The following is a 23,760-nucleotide window of genomic DNA, read 5'->3' on the forward strand; positions in this document are numbered from 1 at the left end:
AAAATGTAAAGGTTGTGAAAGAAGGGACTCTTTCAAGTTCATCATATGTCCCTACAGTCTAAGGGCTGGCACATAGAAGGTGCTCAAAAAATATTTTTGACTAATAATAATCTAGGAATTAAGGCTATTGGTCACACCCTTAGCTTATTGACCTTAAGCAATTTTCTATCAAAACTGGATGGCACACTGAGGTGGGCACTTGACGGGATGAGCACTGGGTGTTATTCTGTATGTTGACAAATTGAACACCAATAAAAAATAAATTTATTAAAAAAACTGGATGGCAAAAATAAAAAAAAAAACTGGATGGCAATGATCCCAAAGTTACCAACAAATCTATAATTCTATAATATCTTACAAAGTCTTTTGTCAGTTCTTTCCATCTCAGTGATCATTTCAATCTCGAGAGAAGATATTATAGTCTCATGGGACTTGAAGCTTTTGCCATCAGCCATTGTGTTCTTCCCTTGCTCTCTCATCAGATCTCCTTGTCTCACTCTGATGACTTTGTCATTCTCTGTACATCTACATCAGGGAAAGTTAAGTGTGATTTTCGCTCCAACATGAAGACGAACAGTTGACCAAGATCATACCTGATTGTCTTTCTGGAATACATTTTATTTGTAACAAATATGTATATATAGGAGATTTATGAAGATCTAATACTTCCTGAATTATGATAAACCCAGTACAAAAGACTCCAACAGATTTGTTACCAGAAATAAGATCCACAATACATTGAAGTTTAAGAGCAAAGTGTTTGGTTGAGTTAACTCACTCAACCCATCCCTTTGACAGCCTTGAGTTAGATATTATGGCGCAGATGTAAGCAACATGATGTAGATGTTCGTAAGTGGTGTGTTGTCATTTAAGTTATAATCCTGAACTAAGGTCACTGAAATTTCATTACAATGTTTTCTAGGCTAAAGCTACAGAATAATACTCATTACAAGAGAGAGAGAAAAATAGAGATTGAATTAATCCTGAAAATGCTACTTGGAGAAAGAATACATACTCAAAATAGTAGAAAAAAAATTGTAAACACTTCAAGTAAAATAATACTTTTCAAAAGTGGAAAATAAGAAATTATGTCATTTAATTCACTTTATAAAAGATAAATAAAATACTGGAATGCCGTATCAGTGTTACCTTAATGTGAAAGAGTATTCTTTCATTCTTCATTTTCACTAAGGTACTGGGTTGTGATCATTTGATATTATCTACATATTAGGTGCTCCACCTTAGTAAGATTATGTTTGTCATTTTTTATGTCAGTGAAGACTATTTCTACACAGACACCAAAGAATGTTGAAATGAAAACATTTGTTTAGAGGTCATGATGTCCAAATAGGCAAAACATAAATTCTTCTAAGACATTTGTTATTTTGGATGATCCCTCACTGCTTTTGTTGTACATTAATGAAGTTTATAGAACACCCATGATAATATGCTCTCTGAAAGAAGTAACCTCTTTGCCTTATGAATATCTTGAAAGCAGATATATAATTCAGCCATTTCAAAATTGTATACTTCCTTTTGTTAATAATTCTTTGCTATCACCAAATATATTAATAACAATCTCTCATAAATGACACTTCTGACACATTCATGAAGTGTCCATTTCTCACTGAAAGAAATATCTGCTTTTCATATTGGTAAAAAATACTTATGTATACCCCAAGTACTGCATCACATAAAATGGAAAGTGATTTTTTAAGATAAATATTTTATTTATTTATTTGAGAGAAACAGTGCAAGAGAGCGAGAATGAGTGGGGGGCGGGTGGTGCAGGGGAAGGCAGAGGGAAAGGGAGAAGCAAGCTCCCTAAAGGGACTGCTGTGGTCATGACCTGAGCCAAAGGCAGGTGTTTAACCCTACTGAGCCACCCAGGTGCCCCTGGAAGGTAGTTTCATTCCCCATTTATATTAAGAGTTATCTTCAAAGTGTCTTGCTAGTTCACTGTGTTTCATTTTCTCTGTGAATAGTTCATCAAATACTCTCCTCTGCTTTGAAGTAAAGTAGTTTATCCAATCACCCACTGCTCCTGGAAAAAGTGGAAACATATCAGATAAGAACCAATTTAAATATATAGCATTCACCAAAAAAAAAAAAATCTGTCAGATTTGCAACAAAATATGAATGATATCATTTCTTGGTGATAAGTACTAGGGGATTATTCTTTTCTTCATTTGCTTACTTGTTGCTTCTAATTTCCTCAGTAATGGTTGCATAATAATATATACAGTTTAAGAAGTTATTTCTTAAAAAGAAAAGAAGATTAAAATATATAAATGTCCTAGGTTTTATGCTAGCAGGCAAGAAATGTCTCACCTAACTTTAGTTAAACCATAGAAGTTTTTAAAAGGCCTGGGTGGTGCAGTCCGTTAAGCACCCAATTCTTGGTTTCAGGTAGGTTGAGATCTCAGGGTTCTGGGATCAAGCCCCATGTGGGGCTCCACGCTCATTGCTTGAGATTCTCTCTCCATCTCCCTACCCCTCCTGCTTGTGCTCTCTCTCTCTCTCTAAAATAAATAACTCTTTAAAAATAAAACATAAAAGCAGACAAAGGGAACATAATGATGTCACTTATTTCCCCATCTATGCACCTGTGAAGCAATAACTGTGCTGATATGTGCTGATAACATATCACAGGGCTGGGTAATTGGTCTCTCTCTCTTCCTTTTTTTTTTTTTTTTGATTCAAGTATAATTAATTTACAGTGTTATAGTAATTTCAGGTGTACAGTGCAATGATTCAGCAATTTTATATATTACTCAGTGCTCATGATGATAAGTGTACTCTTAATCCCTTCACCTATTTCACCTTAATTGGTCTTACTTTAGGGAAATTAATTTTACAATATTGATAACAGAGAGTTGGAAATACCATTGCCAAGTTACTTGCATGATGTCCCCCCCTCACCTCACCTCCAGTTACACAGCATCTTTCCATATTAGCACTTCTATATCTACAGTGAAAGTTGTGGAGGGCAGAATAAGACTGCTTGGATTCAAATCTTGACTCTACCAGCAACTAGTTGCATGATGTTGGACAAGTTATTCAGGTGCTTGGCATCTTAGTAAAATGTAAATAATATGAATATCACCCTCAAGAGCCTATTGTCAAGTTTAAGATAAATCTAGTAACGTGCCTGGCACATAGTAAGCTCAGTAGGTTCCAGCTATTCTCACTCTATAGTTTTCATGATTCCATAGTAAACCCCTGCATGAATGTGATTTAATACATTTAACAGTTTCTGGTTAGAGGCCAATTAAGTGCATTTGAGGTTTTCAATGTTATGAGCAATATTGCAGCACACATCCTATCTCTATATCTTTCCACAGCCCTAAGAAATTAATAGGTTCCTCAGTAATTTCCCCCCTAAATTTTAGTATATAGGGACCCTTAGGCTTCTGAAACTTATGTGGACTGCTCCTTGCCTGTCACCTTATCTCCATGTCCACCATTGTCAGTTTCTAGAATATCAGCTCCCAACTGCAGGCATAAATTCTCCTCCGTAAAGTGAGGGATATCTCTTGCACCAAGGAGTCTGCGTCATTGACTTCTGTAGTTCATTTGAAATGATTATTTTCAGAGGATGGATCCTAACCCCCTCCCCCCAAGCCAATAGAAGGAATAAAGTGAATAACCCATCCTTGTGTTTAATTCTTCATATAGTCCAAATTTAACAATAGGCACTCATTGTGACTAGTATCAGTGAGGATGTTTTCACTGTTGACTTTCTGTGTTTTGTCAGATCCTATACAAAGAAACTACTTTAAGATAGAATTTAATTTCATTAGAATTAATGTTACTAGCTAAGATTAAATTATATTGATATGGTTTCATTTGGGAATATTTGCTAGTGTCACTTGTATGGCAGGCCAAAGACTACCTCTCTTCTCTTTAGAGTAAAATTTCTCAAGTTGGTAGGATAAGATGGGTGGAAACTGAGGATTTTGCTAATCATATGTCAAAGGACAGTGATAAAAGATATCAAGAGTAGCACTGGATTCCATGAAGCATCAGAACTTTCTCATCTCTCATCATTCTCTTGACCATAATCCCTCCCAATCTCTGTTTCTCATCTCTTTGCTTGTTTCACCTCTCTTCATGTATCCTTTCCTAAATCCTTTCTGTCTTCCCTTTATCTTCTCTCTCCCACTCATCCTAATCTTTTTCTTGACCCTCCCATGTCATCTGGTTCTTGTCCTCCATTTTCAAACTTCTTGGAAGAGGGGTCCTCATTTGCTGCTTCCCTTCTTTCTCTCTCTCATCTCTTCAATCCCTGCATTCTGCCTCCCATCGCCACCACTATGGAGACCACCATCAGAATTCATGAATGATACATGGCCATGTTTGACCCCAGCTTTCTTTGTAATTCTGGTAGTTTCATTTTTTGGCTCATCTTAGCTGTTTCACTCCCATTGATGTTAGCATCTCTAGGGTTTCCCCTTCTAATCCTTTCTCCACTAGCCCTTCCCACTCATCCTGAATAATTTTGCCTCATTCCTTAAACTGCCAATAGCTCCTAAATTGACTTCTGAACTGAGTTCCACTCAACAGTGGCTCCCTGATAAGGCCCAAGTTCTGACCCTCAATGTTTCATACCTGGACTATTACAATGACCTCTTACTGGACTTTCTGCCTCTGGTTTCACCCTCTTCTAAACAACTTTCCACCCTGCTCTATTATTTTCAGATCCCTTCTTAAAGCAGCAAATAGACCAGGGGGAGAAAAAGACCCCCTCATAACATGCATCAGAACTTTTGTTCTCTGGCCCCAATTTTTATCTCCCTGATTCTGCTCCATGCATCATATACCCTCTAGCACAGGAGACTATCTGCTCTTTCTAAAAAAAAGCACAGTCCAATTCCCTGGTGGTTTTGAGCTTTTCTTCTTGCTGTTAGCTGTTGCTGGAATGTATTTCTTCCCTCTCATTTTCCTGGTAAGATCTTGCTCATGCTTGCAATCCCAGATCCTATGTCACCTCCTCACCACCTACTTTGTTATGAAAAAATTCTCTCTCCCATATTCATGTTACTGTTCACATTTGCTTATACTACTAGCACAGTTATTATCACCTACTACTGTTTACATTGTGATCTTCTGAGGGACAAGACTATTTTATTCAATTTTTGAATCTTAGTTCTTAGAAAAGAGTTTATTAGTAAATATTTGCTGAATTGAGTTCTTCCTCTCTCCCAGGCCTGGTTTTGCAACTATGAGAAAATAAAAAATGAACCACCAAAAAATACAAAGTAATTTACAAAGTTAAGGCACTATCTGATCCATATGAGTTAGTGAATAGCTGCTTTGGGAGGAATTATATTCAGATGAGCCAAAAAATGGAAACAAAGGTGTGTTTTCTAGTAAGATACCTGAGCATCTAAATGCAGAAAATCTTGTTATTATAAGTTCTGTAAGATCCAGGGAGGATCTGGACTAAAACTCACATGGATTTCAACACAATTCCATATCTGGATGTGCTCAAAATGGCTCTAAGTTAAATGTTAGGAAGTAGTGGATTTTTTTCCTTCTCTCTGGGTTTTCATGTAGAAGAAGGTCCTGAGATAACACTTCTAGCTTCTCTGTCTACCCCTAACTTCTGCGGGGACAGTTATTTGATCAGTTTACGAAAGTGTACTGTCCACACTCATCAGCTCCCTTCTCTCTTCTGAAGAAAACACGTGTCATGTACTGCTCTTCACCATGCTCTATGGGGGCTGTCTCAATGCAGGGACAGGACTGCATTTGGTTGTGTCTAAGCAAGCACATTTGCAAAATTTAGGATAAGTTATTAGTAAACATTCTAGGCTGCAGACCTTGAGGCCCATTCTTCACGGAGCTTTATTTTTTTCTTAATTTTTTTTTTTTTATTTATTTATGATAGTCACAGAGAGAGAGAGAGAGAGGCAGAGACATAGGCAGAGGGAGAAACAGGCTCCACGGACCGGGAGCCCGACATGGGATTCGATCCCAGGTCTCCAGGATCGCGCCCTGGGCCAAAGGCAGGCGCTAAACCGCTGCGCCACCCAGGGAATCCCCTTCACGGAGCTTTATAATTTCCATCTATCTGTTTGACACCTGTGTCTTTCCCTCAGTTGGTTCCTATCTGGGCATGGACATCTCAATGTCTGGAAATAATGCAATTTAAGAAATTTGTTTAGTTAAATATTCACTGAGGGATGACAATAAGCGATCCATTGTGCAAGAGATAGGGTGCACGATGGTGAAATTTAAATGGTAAAATGGAACTACTTCCAAATATAAGCCCTAGGCAAAGTACCACATCCCTTTCTGACTTACCTTTCCGAAATACCAGGTTCCTATTGGATGTGAGGGCACAGATGGTATGATTTGGATCACAGTTTTCTTTGGCCGCATTATTTTTCATTTCACTGAATGACGTCTTCTGAGCAATCTTATTAATTTCACTGTCATTCACATTTATACCGAGGAAAGTAGTTATTTTCTTTATGCTTTTAGAAGGATCCTGCGCAGCAAGAAAAGTTATTCTTTAAAAGTGTAATTCATCAAAACACCAAATTCATTTTCTCAACCCTGAAAACAGAATTTATTGATTTCCTGTTTTAACTTAATCTTACTTAAATTTTGATTGTTGAAATGCTAGAAAGGACTTACTTTCTTCATTTCTTCATAGAATATAATTAGAATGTTTTTATCATTTTTGTGTTCTTCCCAGCTTAAAACATGATCAAACCAGGATCCATATACAACTAGAAGGAAAAATGAATTGTGTTAATATTCAAGATCATGGCTTGGCATCCCAAGGTTCTTCCTACTTCAACAAAGTAGGCAAAGTAAGGCACACATGTATTAGGCTCTAGAATGAAAAAGTTTTACAATAAGAATTGTTGAATCACTGAAGTGTACACCTGAAACTAATATAACACTGTCAATTAATTATACTGGGTTTAAAATGAAAAAAAAGAAAAGAAAAGAAAATGTTAATGACATATGTTAATACCTGTCTTCTACAGTAACAATGTGTCATTCATAATCTATGAAGGAACTTATAATTAGCTTTAACAAAATTCAATAATTAAAAATTAAATAAGATCTTAAAATATTTAAATAAAAGAGTTTTCCTTAGAAGAGCTCAGTTTTAAAACACTACTGTTTTGGGACACCTAGGTAGTTCAGTGATTGAGCTTCTGCCTTCAGCCCAGGGCATGATCCCAGGGTCTGAGGATTGAGTCCTGCATCGGGCTCCCCTCAGACAGCCTGCTTCTCCCTCTGTTTATGTCTCTGCTTCTCTCTGTGTGCCTCTCATGAATAAATAAAGAAAATCTTTAAAAACAAGATAAAATAAAATAAAATGAAACACTACTGTTTCTAAATACAGTATTGTGAAATGAAATTGGACAGCTATATCTCTAAATAAGGCTGTGTTGTTTTTTCTTTGGTATCTTTTTATCATCATCAGAAGTGACAGTAGAAATACAGTAGAAATACAGAGATACCCATTTTCTCAATAATTATGTTCTGCTAACTACTTTGGATCTAGGGGAGAAATAGAGAAACATCGAGAATTTATTATTTTCTTCCTGCAAAGTGACACACTTTTTATAAGTTCTTAGCAGAAAATGTTTATAAACTTCCTCAAAAAGGGGTGGGGTAAGAAAAGTAAAAAGAATTCTATTTATTTATCTTAGTTCAAGGCTGAAAAATACAGAGTTAGGGCTTTACCAGTAGTTGATATTATCTCTTTATTGTTTTGTTAATTTGACAGACCTCAAAAATCTCCGGGGCTTAAAAGTAAAATATGATCATGCAAAACAAATTATCAACAGTGATGATAAAAAACAAAAAGTGAGCAACTTCTTGTATGACAGAAAGTTGACTAGCTTGACAATCTAAAGCATCAAACATAGTAATTTAAAATGCTACATATACATCTTTCCATGCACCCCTATTATCCACAGATCTAATACTAGCTAATGTCCAAATTATAAAAGAGCTCCTCTGCTCGCAATTTTCTCAAGATCTGCTATTGATTCATTTAATAAGCATTTATGAAGCCATTAGTGTTTGCCAGACATTGTGCCATATAAATTTTGAACATTAAAGTTTTGAATAAATTGATGTATCATTAACTCCTAACTAACTGCAATTTCTCACAGCATCGGCTCCTAAGGAAGTAAAGGGCAAGAAAATAACCATAATGCATTTGTAAAACTAGGACATCGAGCACTGCAATGGTATCATCACAGAGCCTGGTTTTCTAACCTGTGGACCCAGAGGGCTGTATAATTAAGAACGGATGTTTGAAAGGGCTGACACATCTTGGGTTACCCACATTCTCACTGCCAGTTCAGTGACTTACATAAATACTTTATCTTAGAATGACCCAAGTACCCTATCAGTGATAGGGAGTTTACCTTCTAAGAACAGGCCAGTCTTTTCCCAGGAACAAACACTTGGTGGGATTTTCTCTGCTAGGAATTTATCGAGTGAACGAGTCTCTGTTACTTCAGACTATGCTCCCAGTCTCCACCTATATCACCACCTCCCCTGGGCAGAGGCAGCTCAGCCCAGCCCTGGTGGGTGACATCACCACCCAGAGATGCTGATGCAATGGAAGCCCTCAGGACTGTCAGGGAGCCCAGGCTTCTGTGACTGCAAGGCTGGGTGTGGAAAGAGGCCACATGTCACAGTGTTTCAGCTGGTAGTTAGCTGTAATTGACTTGGCCCACGATGGTTTTTCAGGAGGAAATGCATGCCTACATACCCCAAATGGATTTAAGAATAATCTTTCCAGTGATAGCCTGATCATCATTTGAGAGCCAGCTATTCTCTTATTAACTAATTAATTTACGTTCCATCTTGTTCCAAAAAGACAAAAGAATTTAAAGAAATTGGCTGCCTGTCTCTTCCTTACCAATATACAGAATAGCACTTTGGGTTAATTTTTTAATCAGAATCCTCCTTGTCTAGACCTATGGTTTTAAAGATAGTATAGCTTCCAAAACAGAGACTTCAAATATTTCTTTTATGGGAAAGGCTTTTCTCTGCATCCTGCACTTAATGACAGAATTTTCTATCACCTCCTGTCCTAAACAGATACCTGGATGGCCCTCCTTTGTTGTCCAGAATTACTTGTTCCCCTGACATGCCCCACCCCCCCCAACAGAAGTCACTCTTTCTCAACCAACCCATGCATTTTAGGCATGGATTATGCAGCAGCAGTCTCACCACTTCCTATCAACTTGCAGAACTCCTCCCTTTTAGATAATCCAGGCTCCTTTAAGACTCGTGTTCTTTGAATATCACTCTTCTTAGCCTTATCTGGGTCAGAATTGGACTTTCTGATCTGTCCCCTGCAGTCACAGAAGACTGTTTAGACCACAACGCCCTGGGGACAGGGCAAGTCTTGCCACCAACACTTTGAGGGACAGCTTCTGCAAATACCCCATGGACCATTTGTGTCCTTTTTAATCTTCATTTTCCTTCCCCTTGTTCATCTCCTCAACAGTTTTCTGGCCCAAACTTTCAACTTCCTTGCTCCCCCACTGTTTATTTCAACCACCTGAAAAACACTCTGTATTGAATCAGAACACTTAACCTTCTTTTCTTCCTGCCCATTGCTGCTGAGTTCTGCTGAAGGAATTTAGACAAGTCTGTATTGACACCACTGCAAATCCATTTTTCTAGCCTCAAGTATCCCAAGGTTGCCTGGCGAACCTAGAACCTATTTGTCCTGCACTGACACACTCTTCTATTCTCCACATCAACTATTTCAAACCTCCCACACTTTCCGCAAACCCTCTGCCCTGTTCTGATCCAGTTACAAAGAACATTTTAATTTCTAGTTTCTAGAAAGCACTCTGATGATAGATGACTGTGCACAAATTCTCCAAGATGAAGTGCCTAGAAAATATGGAGTTCTCATATAAGACTGGAGAGGAGGCTAACAGAGAAAAAAGTATGACACTAAGATATTCATTTCATTGAGATATTAATCTGTCAAGATGTTGCCAGAACACAGCTTACTGTTTTATTTGAAAACTTAAAATGTATTTGGAAGCTGTCTGAAAGGTAAATTAAATGATAAGATAAATGTGTAGCTATCTATGTCTTTATGGTACTGTCTTCTCATATAATGTGTATATATTTATGGTTTGGAAAAAGACATATATATATATATTACAGTTTGGAGGATATCATGATGCCTCAGTTGTAAAATAATGTTTCTAGATAAATGCCCGCTTGTAAAATTTCTGCCCTAAAATGAAACTATACATCCAATAGAGTGAGTAGATTTCTATAGTCAATTTTTAGTCGTGACTTCATTTGAACATCTAAGTAATCCTACAAAATCCAAACCTCAGAATGATTAAGCAATTTGTCCACAGTCACACAGGGAATAAGTTTTTTTTTTTTGGGGGGGGGGGAATAAGTTTTAGTCAAGACTTGACTCCTGTTCTTCTAGCTCCATAGTCTGTTTTTCTACTATATCATGTTGTCATTGGCAAGAGAAAGTATCCTCTCCTCAAAAAGTCACTGAAGAACATCCCTGAAATACAGTCACATATATTTAACAGGAGAACAGACAACTTCATTTTATAAATACCATAAATGCTGTTCCCACTTAAGTAAATTTTAAAAAGTTTTAGCAATTCACTGACTACTCTTAGTGTGGACAGGGCTTGGCCAGGCTAGATTACCTGATTGTATAATACACAGCAGATCGTTTTACAATTAAAAATCTATTAACATACCTAAGAAAGTATAAAAGAATCATCTGGAGCATTTTTTCCAACTGACTGCCTTTCCCAGATGTTCTGCTATGACATCAGATAATGTGGTGGTAGCAAAGGATAAATGCACTATGACAAAGCTAGTTTGCTTCCCTGCATAAGGACTGAGTTGCCCTTTCTGTGGATACATTCATAGAGAAATAATCTCCAGAAGAAGAGCACTAACAGGCCTACTTTACTCTGCCCTAGTCAGACCATACCCAGAAGATGTTTTTTTGTCTTCTGGGCACTGCAAAACCATAGAGATGTAGCCAAATTAGAGCTCATGCAGCAGTGAGAGGGGTAGTGAACCCTGGTGTATAATAATTGGAGACAAACGTGGCTTTTCTTTTCCTGAGGAAAAGCAGACTCAAGATCTGGGTTTTTTTTTTTTTTTAAATAAATTATGTATCTAAACTCTGTTCATTCCAAAAATGGAATTGAGGCAGAGTGAGGCATGCTAACTATCTCCAAATATTTAGAAGGCTATTGTGTAGAGGAGGAATGAATGATCAGAGGACCAGTTTTCTTGTTGGATGAGTTATGCCACAGTGGTAACAGCAAAGATTTTGGAGCTGACACCTGAAGCTTAAACTGTGGCTCCTTACGAGTGATGCATCTGGACAAGTTATTTGGCCTCCCAACATCTGCATTTTCCTCACCTGTAAAATAAGGATAACATCTAGCTCGTGTGTTCTAGTAAGGATGATAGGAGATCGTGTTTGCCTAGCACTTAGCTAAGTGTCTATATTACATAGTAAGATTTTTTTTTAACATCTTAGCAGTACCAAGCTGGAATATGTCATTTGGGGGCAGGAGCTGGGGGTGTGAACCTGTTGTCAAAGTTAAGGAGTTCAAGTTTAGCCTGTACAACTCTTGGCAAAGGTAATTCAAACATCAGGTGGGTGTTTTAACCTGATGATCTTTAATAGACATGTCATTCCTGAAATGTTATGGCTCTCTACTAAATGCTTGCAAAAAAGGAGAGGAAATATTGTGAGCATAGTATATTATCCCATAAGGAATAAGTCAAAAGAAAGTGTTAAACTTTGTTGCTAGCAAGTTCTCAACATCCTCATGTTAAGGTTATACTTACTGTGGCCTCTCTGAAATTAACAAGTAAAAGCTTAATAATTTACAAGTGAAATAGCGCAACTAATAATTAAGCAGATTTACCTTTAAACCCAGTGAGAGATAAGATCCTGTGGGTACACAATGTTTCTAAATCATGCCTCTTCTAAATTCTGCATTGTCTTGGCTTATTATTTTTGTTTAATGAAAGCTTAGGAACTCAGGCTTTTTGGGTTTTGTTTTTAAGTGTTTAAGTTCTTCAGATACCAGTGAGTTAGAGAAAAAGTAATAAATTCAAAGGCCATGCACGGTTAAGCAGGATCAATATCCGTTGCACAGCTCAATCAAATGATATATCATTTTAGTATTTTCAGGAAAAATTGCTTTTTGTTCATCTTTATAAGCCAAGTGTCAAGATGGCTAATTCTTTCATTTGTTTTGTTTGGGGATTTTTTTTTTTCCTCTTTGGGATGTGGAGGGAGAATTTTGTTTTTTTTTTGTATGTGTATCATTTGTTGGTATTTTCCATTTAGGTATATTTAAGATATGTTTTGGGCTGCCCGTGCAGGTTTCAACTGTATCTTGCTATACTCCAATCAATGCATAATTATTTCACTGACAAGACTAATGGCATGAAAAAAAAAAAGTGATGCCTGATTGGAATTAATTTTTGTTTTAAAAACATTGCAACCAGCTCAATAAGTAATTGCAAATCCATACTACCCACAGGTGATAAGAAAGTCTATGAAGAAACAAAGTGAGAAAAAATGGATTAGAAGTAAAAGAATAATCTATGCAAATGTGTTTCTGAAAGTAGGCCATTAGGATCCAGTTAAACTTTTGGAAAATGCTTTCAAATGATGAATAGAAATCATTGTTATATTTACCATCTCCTCTTAGGAAAAGCTCAAAAAATGCAGCCCAGGTTTCAATGCCAGGGAGATTCGGGTTATCTCTGTAGTAGTGGAATAAAGAAACGGCCGTATCTTTTGGATTCCTAATGATGTAGATAATCTGTTAAAAAAAAAATCAGTTTATTTTTAGATGGAAACAGCCCCCACACAGAATGTTTCCTTAAAAAAGCAACTGGACTTAGCTGTGCAAGCAGTGATTTGTTGTCAGCTTATGCTGATTATTGAGCACAGACTCAGGCCAGTGATTCTCTAATGCTAATGTGCAAATGAGTTGTCCAAGAATCTTGCTAAAATGCAGATTCTGATTCGGGGGTCCAGGATGAGGCCTGGCATAATCTGCATTTTTAACCAGCTCCTGGCTGGTGTTAGTGCTACTAGTCCACTGATCACACTTTTTCAATTTATGTGCTAACTGTGGTCCTATCTTTTCAGCGGTAGACACAAGAAACCCTCTATTCTTTTGTTGGATGTGAGCACTTTTTTAATATAAAAAAATTTTAACATGATACAATTTAAATAATTTCAATGTTATAAAACATGATTTAAATACACTATGGGGGATCTGGGTGGCTCAGCGGTTGAGCATCTGCCTTTGGCTCAGGTCGTGATCCCCGAGTCCTGGGATCAAGTCCTGCATCGGGCTCCCCATGGGGAACCTGCTTCTCCCTCTGCCTGTGTCTCTGCCTCTCTCTCTGTGTCTCATGAATAAATACATAAAATCTTTTTAAAAAACAAAATAAATGAATACACTAAGATTTCTTTTAAATTGTCTATTCTTATTTATAGGAAGAATGGTGTTTTGGCATTTCATTTTCTCCAGTTTAATCCCCACAGAGTAGGGAATCTGAGCCACCCTCCTAATTAACACAAACACTGCCATTGCAATCTGATTCAATTCAATAAATTTCTGTTTAGTACCTACCAGAAACCCAGCAGAGCGGAATGTCCTAGGTCTAAGACATATGTGCAAGACAGAAATGTTACCCGCTCTCTCAAAATGGTCAGGTAAGGGAATGCAGTGTCATGAAGGTTGTAACTGGGGAGGTACAGAGTACATGCAGTCCTGAACATATAAAAAACCTCCGGAAAACAGTGAGAGACGCTGAGTGTAGTAGGACTATCTTCGATCATGGTCAATGTTGCATGAGTACTAGATGTTCCACTTGCTCTTAAATCGATATTCAGGTGGACGCATATTACGTAGGTAAGAAAGCGTTTATTGAGTCATGTTTAATACGTAACTATCTTTCTGTACTGTGTTCATAGTCCACCTGGTCCTCCTCACTTGAGAGGTGTAAAGGTAAAGGCCACTGTGCAGAGAACTGAAGAGCCAGCTCTCACCCCGGCTCTGCCCCCATTAGCCTTTCTTCATCTCCAGAGAGAATTGTGGAGTAACTCAACATTTCACGCTCTAACTGCTCTCTGCATCCTGAGCAGATTCACAGAACCCCAAGGATCTGAAAATCCTTTAAGAATCCACTGACTGTCTTAATAAAAAGGGATAAAGTGGTAGATTTTTAAGCCTTAGCCATGAAGTTGGAGTTTTTTGTCTGTTCGTTTCGGGAGAGAGGAGTGTCCTAGGGCCTTTGGAGAATACCCAAAGTTACATGTCAGTATTATCCAGTGGGAAAGACCATGCAAACTAGTAACACAGATACAAACTATTAGTACAATATATACTAATTAAGACAATACAAACTATTAACACAATATATACTAATATTGAGCCATTAAGTGGTACTTCTGAAATGAATACAATGTTTTATGTCAATTATACACAATAAACACACACATACAATAATCTAAGAAATCTGAGGGGTGGTTGAAAGATATGCAGAGAAAGCAGAATAGTACTCTGAGAAAAAAACTAAATATTAACTAAGTACAATGAACTGAGCTAAAAACATAAATTTCATGTAAGAGAGTTTGGAAACCATAAAAAGGAGGTGGGGGAGATAAAGATTAGGAAATAGACATAGGAGGCTAAGTAGGGTCGAGGGCTGGTAGGGAAAGATCACAAGAGGAACTGACTATCTGCCAGGCCTGCTGGAGCAGGGAAGGTTCCAGTAGCCCCCAAGCTCTGAGGGCTAGGCAGGAAGCAACAGAAGGCAGGTCACCATCTGGGGAAACCAGGTACAACCAGAGAGTTTCACTCCCCATCAGGGTTGTACCTTAAGGCTCCATCTTTACTGTGGCGGTTTTAAGAAGCACCCTAACCTTTCGGAGCTTGAGTTTCTTTGCTTATGAAAGGAAAACCATCTACTCTTGTCTTTGTTGTCATGTGTTTATAAAACACAGCATAACTTCTGACAGCCCTTTGTTATCAGTGTTGTTGCGTGGCCCTGAGTAAGGGTTATTGAGCTTACCAGACTCCTTTTATCCCCAAATCTCTCCTCTCTCTCTCTCTCTCCCTTTGAGTTTGCTTGAAATAAAAAGACTCAGTTAAGTGAAATCCAGTTAGTTTATGCTAATCAAGTTAGTATGACTTCATCTCTTCTGTCTGGTAGATTTGCTGGGGGTAAAGGTAACACTCTAGGACATTTGTCTCTGGTTGATTGTGTTTACTTTCGTTTGGGAAGAGGACTAGATGGTGTGCATGGAGACCTTGTGGTTCTAGAGTTACAATCATAGGAAGATCTGCTTTGATTCATGCACACTTGACTGGTAGGTTACTTTTGTTTTTACTTTTAGACTATGGCTAACGCTATTTAAACAGGATTCATTACTGGAAACTTGCTACAGTGGACACATGTATCTTGCTTTTGCTTTTCAAATATACACATTTTCTCATCAAAACAGAATTTTAGAATGCTCCTTACACAGGTATCTGTAAAGAAAATAAAATCCAACCCTCATGCCATACCATAGCAAACCACTCGTTATGTTGATACATTTACATTTAGTCTTTTTTTTAAATGCATGTGTATGTGTATTTTAAATAATTAGGATTATCAAGTATATATGGATTGAAAACATGCTTTCTCTGTAAACTTATTCCATAAACATTTTCCATGAGAACATGAATTTGAGTAAGAAACATATGAAAATGTTCTTTTACATTATGATTAACTTTTAAAATAATAATAATGTGTGCACTTAAAAAGAGCCTGAGTTATTATATATTCTTTCATGTCTTATACACAATTTATTTTTTATTCTTTTCCTATATAATCCCTTGCAAAAATGATAGATAAAATAATATTAAGGCAACTTTTCTTTCCCTTGACATCAATATTTAAAGAAAAAGGCAAAAACCAGATTCACAGACTAGAATAAGACATTGTCTAGTGTAATTATGGGTGACATGCCAATGTTGCATTCATATTTCTTTCATTACTAAAAGATTATTAAATCATTTTTATGTGCTAGATACTGAGGCACCTATATATTCATTATCTTATTTAATCTTTGCCACATTATATGCAATGGATACTGTTGTTTCTGTGTCAAATGAGGAAACCAAGGCTCAGAGAACATTAGCAATTTTCCAAGGTCACACAGCTTGAGAGTGGCAGAGCAAGAACCCAAGCCCAGTTTTCTGATCCTCCCAAATCTTTGTTCTTAACCACTGAACTCACCTTGCATTGTTTTTGTTTAATATTCACTGGTAGCATGTTGTAGCTCAAATGTGTGGGAATAACTCTTCTCTTAGAGTTCATTTTTAGCTCGTCAAATTTAGAAATGTCTCCCAACTCAATGGGAGATGTAAGACTCATTCGAGCATTGGGAATGTTCCCAATGACCTCTGCAATCCAGTGAGTGCCTTGACACAAAAATGAGACAAAAAACATTTTTTTAAATTAAATGAAACTCTTAAAAAAATAAGTAAATGAAAGTCTTAATGACATAAATATAGAAAATTAGCATGAGGTTATAATAGCAAGGAATGCATTAATTTTGTTATAAATAGTTATTATTACCTCTTGACACCCATTGAAACCAGAGACACCAGTTGAAATGCTTGAGACGTTAATTCTTTTTACAGGAAGAATCACACTTGAAAGATCTTGAAGAGACTGAGCACTGTCTATGCTATTTCCTCAGCTTGAAATAGTCTGTGCTACACTCACCTCTAGCACCTTCTCTAATATACAGATCTTTCCATACGCAGTTCCCACTGGTCCTGCAAACTCCTGCATCTTGCTCTTTTATACACTATGCTCTGAGTTCCCACTCCCCTGGCATAATTGTTTACCCTTTCTGTCCCTCCCAAGTAGCACACACCAGAGCATAGTTGCCACTGCTTATATTTGTGTTTATCTCTCCATTTTCCCCTGGAAGATAGACACTGGATCTTAATTTTGTTTGTGTGCCAATACAGAGTTGTTGTACAAGCAAAGCATTTGAACAGTGAACAAATGCTATATTCAGACATCATAAGGATATAATCCTCTGCTACCATGAAGTCTGGAAGGAGTATCACTTTATGTTTACATAAAGCAAACTCCAATATTGTAGACAATAGAGAACTGGAACAGGAAAGTAGAAGTTTAGATGGGGAGGATGCTTTGCTGATTTGAAAGCAATGTTCCTAAAAAGTTTAAATCAGACCTACTTTCCATTTATCTCATTGTAATTCCAATTCTAAATTTGTTACAATATTAACTAATTTATAGTTAAAGAAATATTTAAACAGTGCTCCCATTTGCATGATATGTTTTAAATTTAAGACTATTTTAGATTATAATGTTAATAAGTCAAATATTTATAACATTCATATAAACATGACTAATATAGTAATGACATTCTTATTATTCTCACAAATCTATTGTTTTATTTTGGTGAAGAAGAGAGAATATTTTGGGCTGTATTCAGGTCAGGGGACTTCTGGAGCTGGTGAGTGATATCAAAGGCATCAGAATGTAGAGTGGAAGCTTTATATAGGGTTGTTTACATATATGGTTATAAACTAGCCACCTGCTCAAAGAAACTTAAAAATATAAACCACTTTCTAAACTAACATATCAACCTAGGGTAAGGTATAGTCATTCAAAAAGTGACCTATTACATAGAACACTGAGGTATTCTGGAAGCTATCATTTAATTTCCATTTGCAACACTATTTTCCAATAAAAGAACTACGTATATGATTTATACTTTAAAAAAAAAAGCTGGAAGTTCTGGCCCTATGTGAACTGTGTCTTCTGTTGGGGAAGGCCTCTTGGGCCTGACTGATAATCAGATAAGAGAAGTAAAATGCAACCATGATTTGAAGGGGAGCAACTAAGCTCTTAGTTGCTAAACCCTGCTAGCAGGCATATGCCCATTCACACAGGTCCCCTCTTCTGGAAATCGCAGCAGGTCATTAGTTATTATATAGTCTGTCCATTTCTCAAAATTAAAAATAATACATAATTAATTTAGATTATCCCTAGGATGACAGTATTCATAATGGTCCTTTCATGGGTATGTAACTATATGTGGAAATAAACTTTGGCTAAGAAGGCATAAAATTGAACACTGCGGGGAGCCTGGGTGGCTCAGTCACTTAAGCGTCTGCCTACAGCTCAGGTCATGATCTCAAGATTTTGGGATCAAGCCCCACTCAGAGCTTTGTAACAAGCTCTGCATCAGTGGGGTGTTTGCCTCTCCCTCTCCTCCTACCTTTCCCTCTCCTACTGCATCTCCCCCTCTGCCTCTCTCTCTTTCTCAAATAAATAAATAAATAAAATCTTTTTTAAAAATTGGACACTAAAACACTTGGTACTAAAAATACTATGGTATTTTTATTACCCCAGGAAAAAATTATTCATTTATAAATCAATCATTAAGTATGAAATGAACAAATACTGTTTATCACCATGCCTGGAACAAGTATGAAGAGAACTTTACAATGTTACAGATATTATGCTTATTATATATACCATATATATATACTTATTATATATGCTATTATATATACATATATATGTATACTTTAATGAATAAATGAGAAACAAGACTATAATAAAAGCTCTAAATCCTCCAGTTGAATTTTCTCAAAACACAGTTTTCAGCTCTCTAATGTCAAACTTTTTCATTAAAATAAGCATTTAGGATACTTAAATTTCCTATTGATAATGATTCTAAAAAATAAATGTTTTGTAAATATTGCTATATTTCTATATAGTAGTATATTATATTATTATACTATCATATTCATAATTAGTAGTATATTATACTTCTTATTTCTTATATTTCATACATTTTAAAATGTACTTATACACTTAAAAATATATTAAAATAAACATTACCAGATTTGGGGTAAGACACCAGAAATACATCATCTTCTCTTGCACTGAAAAAATCCAGGGAGTTTAGAAGTTCTTCTGAAGACATAGTAGAAAAGAGAATCCCCTTGAATTTATGAAGAACACTTGACTGGTTCTGGAATGACATCTTTCAGCAAATGAATCAAAAAGTATTTACTAAACACTAACTTAACACAAGGAACAGAACAAGTAACGTCCTTGATGTTAATTCTAGCTCACTCAGTGGCAGAATGATCTTAGAATTACTGAGCTAGTTAGAGGTATATTTATATGTATACATATATATATACACACATACATACATATTACGTTTTGCAATTCTTCACAAGAGTAATTTTTAAACCAGAACTAAGCCAAAGTCTACTGTAAAAATGATGTCACCTGGATTTTCTTGATAACATGTTGCAAAATATTTCCTTCAACTTGATATTCAAATAGTTTACATACAAGGCTATCAAGCCATCAGAATGTAATTATTATGATATGATAGGACTAGAGTAATCAAATCCTTTGGCCTTAATAAGAAAAGAATTAGTGTCTCTAAGGAATTATGTAACTGTGGAAAGGACTACAGAAGTGAACTTCTTGTTAATATTAACACATAGTAGAGGAAGTAGCTAATCGGTATTGTGTTGCAGGAAGGGAGAGAATGGAGTGAGAAAATATAAATTTTTCATAGAATTGGCAGATAAATCTGTGACTAAAGATAAACTTCATGGGAAATACTTTAAGAATGATAACATGAGTGCCAGGGTGGCTCAGTCTGCTTTTGGCTCAGGTCATGATCTCAGGGTTCTGGAATCAAACCCCACATCAGGGTCCTTGCTCTATGCTCACAGGGATCTTGCTTCTCCCTCTCCTCCCTGCTCATGCACCCTCTGACTATCTCTCTCTCTCTCAAAATAAATAAATAAATAAATAAATAAATAAATAAGTCTTAAAAAGAAAGAAAGATAACATAGGAACCAGGAAACACAAGCCAGAAAAGAGATATCCTGAGCTTTGATGTATATGGGAAGTTCATGATTGAATTAAACAAATTTTGTCTGAGTCATTCTTTGCTTTACTCACTAATATCGTCGTATTCTGGATTCAATTGGATATGACAACAAAGTGCCCAATAACTTCAATGAACCACAATTTAGTGTTTTTGTTTGCTCGTCTGACCATCAAAAAAAATGTACATCAACAAGGAAATGATCAGTGTCTTAATTGAGCATAAAAAAGTATAGGTCTACTGTGGAAGAAATAATTGAAGAAGAAAGATATTCATGATAGTGGCAGAAATAAAATTCAGAATAATTGTACACATAGCAAATCCTAAATCTACCATTAGGATAAACATGTAAATTGTGCATGGTTGCTGCATTATGAAAACAAATTGTATTTCTACATTCTAGCAAAATCAACTGAAAAATAAAAATTTAAAAACACTACTATTTATAATAAGAAGAAACAATGAAAGCTCTAGAAATAAATCTAATAAAAGGTGTGCAAGGCATTAAAAGCTACAAAGTATTACTGAGACTAGTTAAAGAAGGTGTAAGTAAATGGAGAAATATACCATGTCCATGGACCAGAAGATGGACTATGATTGAAGTGTCAAAACTCTCCGTATTGATCTACAAAGTCAACTCAGTTTGAACAAAATCCCAACAGGCGTGTGTGTGTGTATGTGTGTGTGTGTGTGTGTACGTGTGTAAATGGACAAGCATTTACATGAAAATGTGAAAGCAGCAGAATAGCCAAGGAAATCTTAAAAACAAACTTGTAAGACTTAGATGACCAGATTTTTAAACTTTATCATAGAGCAACACTAATTAAGACAGAGTGGCCTGAGCTCAAGGATATCTATATAGATCCATAGAACAGAATGAAGAGTACAGAAAGAGACCTATGCGTAAATGATCACTTGATTTATGATAAAGGTATAATTCCGTAAGAAAAAGATGGTCTTTTAAATGAATGTTGCTTTGTTCAATTGGATCCATATGGGAGAAAAAAAAATCTTACCTTACATCATATGCAAAGAAAAATTCAAGATGGATCATAGAATTAAAAAAAAATTTCTAGAAGAAAACATATAAGAAAATTTTCATGACCTTTTGGCAGGTAAATAATTCTTAAATATGATACACAAAAGCACTAACTATTAAAGAGAGATATTATAGTTGAGCTTGATTAAATTAAGAGCCTCTGTCAATTAAGAGGCACCATTCAGAAAGTACAAGGCAAGCCACAGACTGGAAAAAATAGTGTAATTGCATATATATATATATATATATATATATATACATATTCAGCATTATACTCATTTCCAGACTCTTTAAAGAACTCCTGGTAATCAATAATATAAAAATCAAACAACTCAACAACAACAAAAGAGCATACCTCTGAGTAAACTTTTGGAAAAGGGTTCAACATTATTAGTTATTGAGGAAATTGAAATTAAAATTAGCATTATGGGAAGATCCTCTCCCACAGTGTTGGCATGAGAAGCTCTGTGGACCCACTTCTTGAGGAAACAACCATAAGAAATGACAACTATTTTTTAAATAAAATAAACATTTAGGGACTCTGGGGTGGCTCAGTGGTAGTGTCAGACTCTTGGTTTCGGCTCGGGTCGTGATTTCAGGGTCATGGGATTAAGCCCTGCCACTGGCTCTGGGCTCAGCATGGAGTCTGCTTCAGATTCTCTCTTGCTCTCTCTCTCCTTTTGCCCCTCCCTCCCATGCATGCATGTGCACATTCTGGCTCTAAAACACATGGATAAATAAAATCTTTAAGAAAAACTTAAACATTTAAAATCTCTAGGAAAAGGGTCGCCTGGGTGGCTCAGTGGTTGAGCATCTTCCTTTGGCACAGGGCATGATCCCCAAGTCCCAAGATCGAGTCCCACATCGGGATCCCCGCAGGGAGCCTGCTTCACCCTATGCCTGTGTCTCTGTGTCTCTCTCTGTGTCTCTCATAAATCAATAAATAAAATCTTAAAAAAAATAAAAATAAAAAAATAAAATTTCTAGGAATGGTTCAAACTCAGGAAGCAAATGAAGATACATTTATTCAAGAAAATATTTGCAAATCATATCTCTGGTAAAAGATTTGAGCCCAGAATGTGTAGAGAACACCTACAACTCAATAACGAAAAATCCGCTATTACAAAATGGGCAAAGTCTACACTGTTGAGTATAACACAGGCCCCGGGAAAGGCTGAAAAGGCAAGGTAAAGAAATAGGCTGCATCCTGGAAGGCCTTTGCACTAAACCAAGGAGTCTGAACATTGTCCAGAGAGCTATGGGAACTAGCAAAGATCTTAGGCATTGAGTGAAGAGATGAGATGACATCCTAGAAGGACCCATCTGCTTGGATATGGAGGTGGGTCGCAGCTGATTCAGACTGAAGACAGAAACTAAAGCAGAAGCAAATGATGATGAGCAAAGAAGAGCAGATCTTACTGTGCCTCCAAGGCAGAGTCTCGAGGAATTGGTGGCCAATTAGACGCAGTGGATGGAGGAGCCAATAAGGCCACAAAAGTGGCAATCCCACAGACCAGATGCAGTTTGCATATTTTCTGTGTATCCTGACACTCAAAAAATTACATTTGAAGGGCATTGGCCCATCCAACCCTGTTTGCTCTAGTCCCCACCATTCCCTATTCTCTGTGGCCCGGCTGGACTCTACCTGCCTGGTTCCTGAAGGAATGACCCTATTAGACAGTCTTTTTTTTTTTTTTTTCCTCATGTTTGGTTATGCTGGGGTTGTGAAGAGACACATGGCTGAGGAAGGACTAAGCAATAGTGAGGCAAGGTGACTTCATTTCTCCCCTCTGACCCTGGTTCTCCCACCATGCCTGACCTCCAATCACCACTCTACCCCCACACCCAATCCTTTGACCAATCTCCATTGGATGTTCTGTTAAAAAATCAAGAAAAGAGGAGGAACCTGGACCTTTTCTCTCATAGATGCCTTGAAAAGCTTGCAAAGCTCTATTAGGCATCTACTAAATTCCATATCAGGTTGCTAATCTTTATTGCAGCATGGCAGGAATCTAGGATGACTTTTATTTTACAGGTGAGTAAACAGGTGCAGTTTAAGTAAGCCAAGTTGCCGATGTGCTTTAGAATACTGTGTGGAAGTTTCTTAAAACAGAGGATCATAAAGCATGGGCTCATCCTTTTTCTAAGCCATTTGTTTTTTTTTTATACCCCTCATTTACATTTATGATGGATTCAGAGGTCCATTCACCAGAATCTCTGACCAGCAAAATTAGTAAGAATTATAGCTGATTCATATCTTTGCCAACATAGGATACTGTCATACTTTACTGGTAAGAGTATAAATTGGCCGCAATCATATTGGAAAGGTGTTTGACAGTAGTCCCTTTGTCTGTTGCAGGTTACAAAGCACCATAAAATGTAATGACTTACAAGCAACTAATTTGTTATCTTTCACAATCCTGTGGAAGATACCTGGAAGTAGTTCCAGCTTCAAACCTCTCAGGCAGGGGGCACCTGGGTGGCTCAGTCGGTTAAGCATCTGCTTTGAGCCCAGGTCATGATCTTGAGATCATGAGGTCCTGAGATGGAGCCCCGTGTGGGCTCCCTGTTCAGTGGGGAGTCTGCTTGTCCCTCTCCCTCTGCTCCTCCTCTCCCATTCCCCCTTCCCCCACTCCTGCTCTCTCTGTCTCAAATAAATAAATCAAATCTTAAGTTAAAAAAGAAGAAACACTACCCAGGCAGTTGCTATCAAAAGGTAGTAAAT

At 36.9% G+C, this 23,760-nt stretch overlaps 1 protein-coding gene across 1 annotated transcript; it reads right to left on the minus strand.

The window, feature by feature from the left end:
- Positions 1–1,706: 1,706 nt before the first annotated feature.
- Positions 1,707–19,289, minus strand: LOC102151402 (sulfotransferase 6B1-like). The gene is made up of 6 exons (XM_038576156.1): positions 18,982–19,289; positions 16,327–16,511; positions 12,722–12,848; positions 6,646–6,740; positions 6,310–6,496; positions 1,707–2,044 (listed from the first exon to the last, which is right to left on the minus strand). The coding sequence occupies exons 1-6, from the start codon at positions 19,124–19,126 to the stop codon at positions 1,926–1,928; spliced, it is 858 nt and encodes a 285-aa protein (XP_038432084.1). The 5' UTR covers positions 19,127–19,289; the 3' UTR covers positions 1,707–1,925.
- Positions 19,290–23,760: the final 4,471 nt, after the last annotated feature.

This window comes from Canis lupus, chromosome 27, assembly GCF_011100685.1.
Source record: "Canis lupus familiaris isolate Mischka breed German Shepherd chromosome 27, alternate assembly UU_Cfam_GSD_1.0, whole genome shotgun sequence".
NCBI classification, from domain to species: domain Eukaryota; kingdom Metazoa; phylum Chordata; class Mammalia; order Carnivora; family Canidae; genus Canis; species Canis lupus.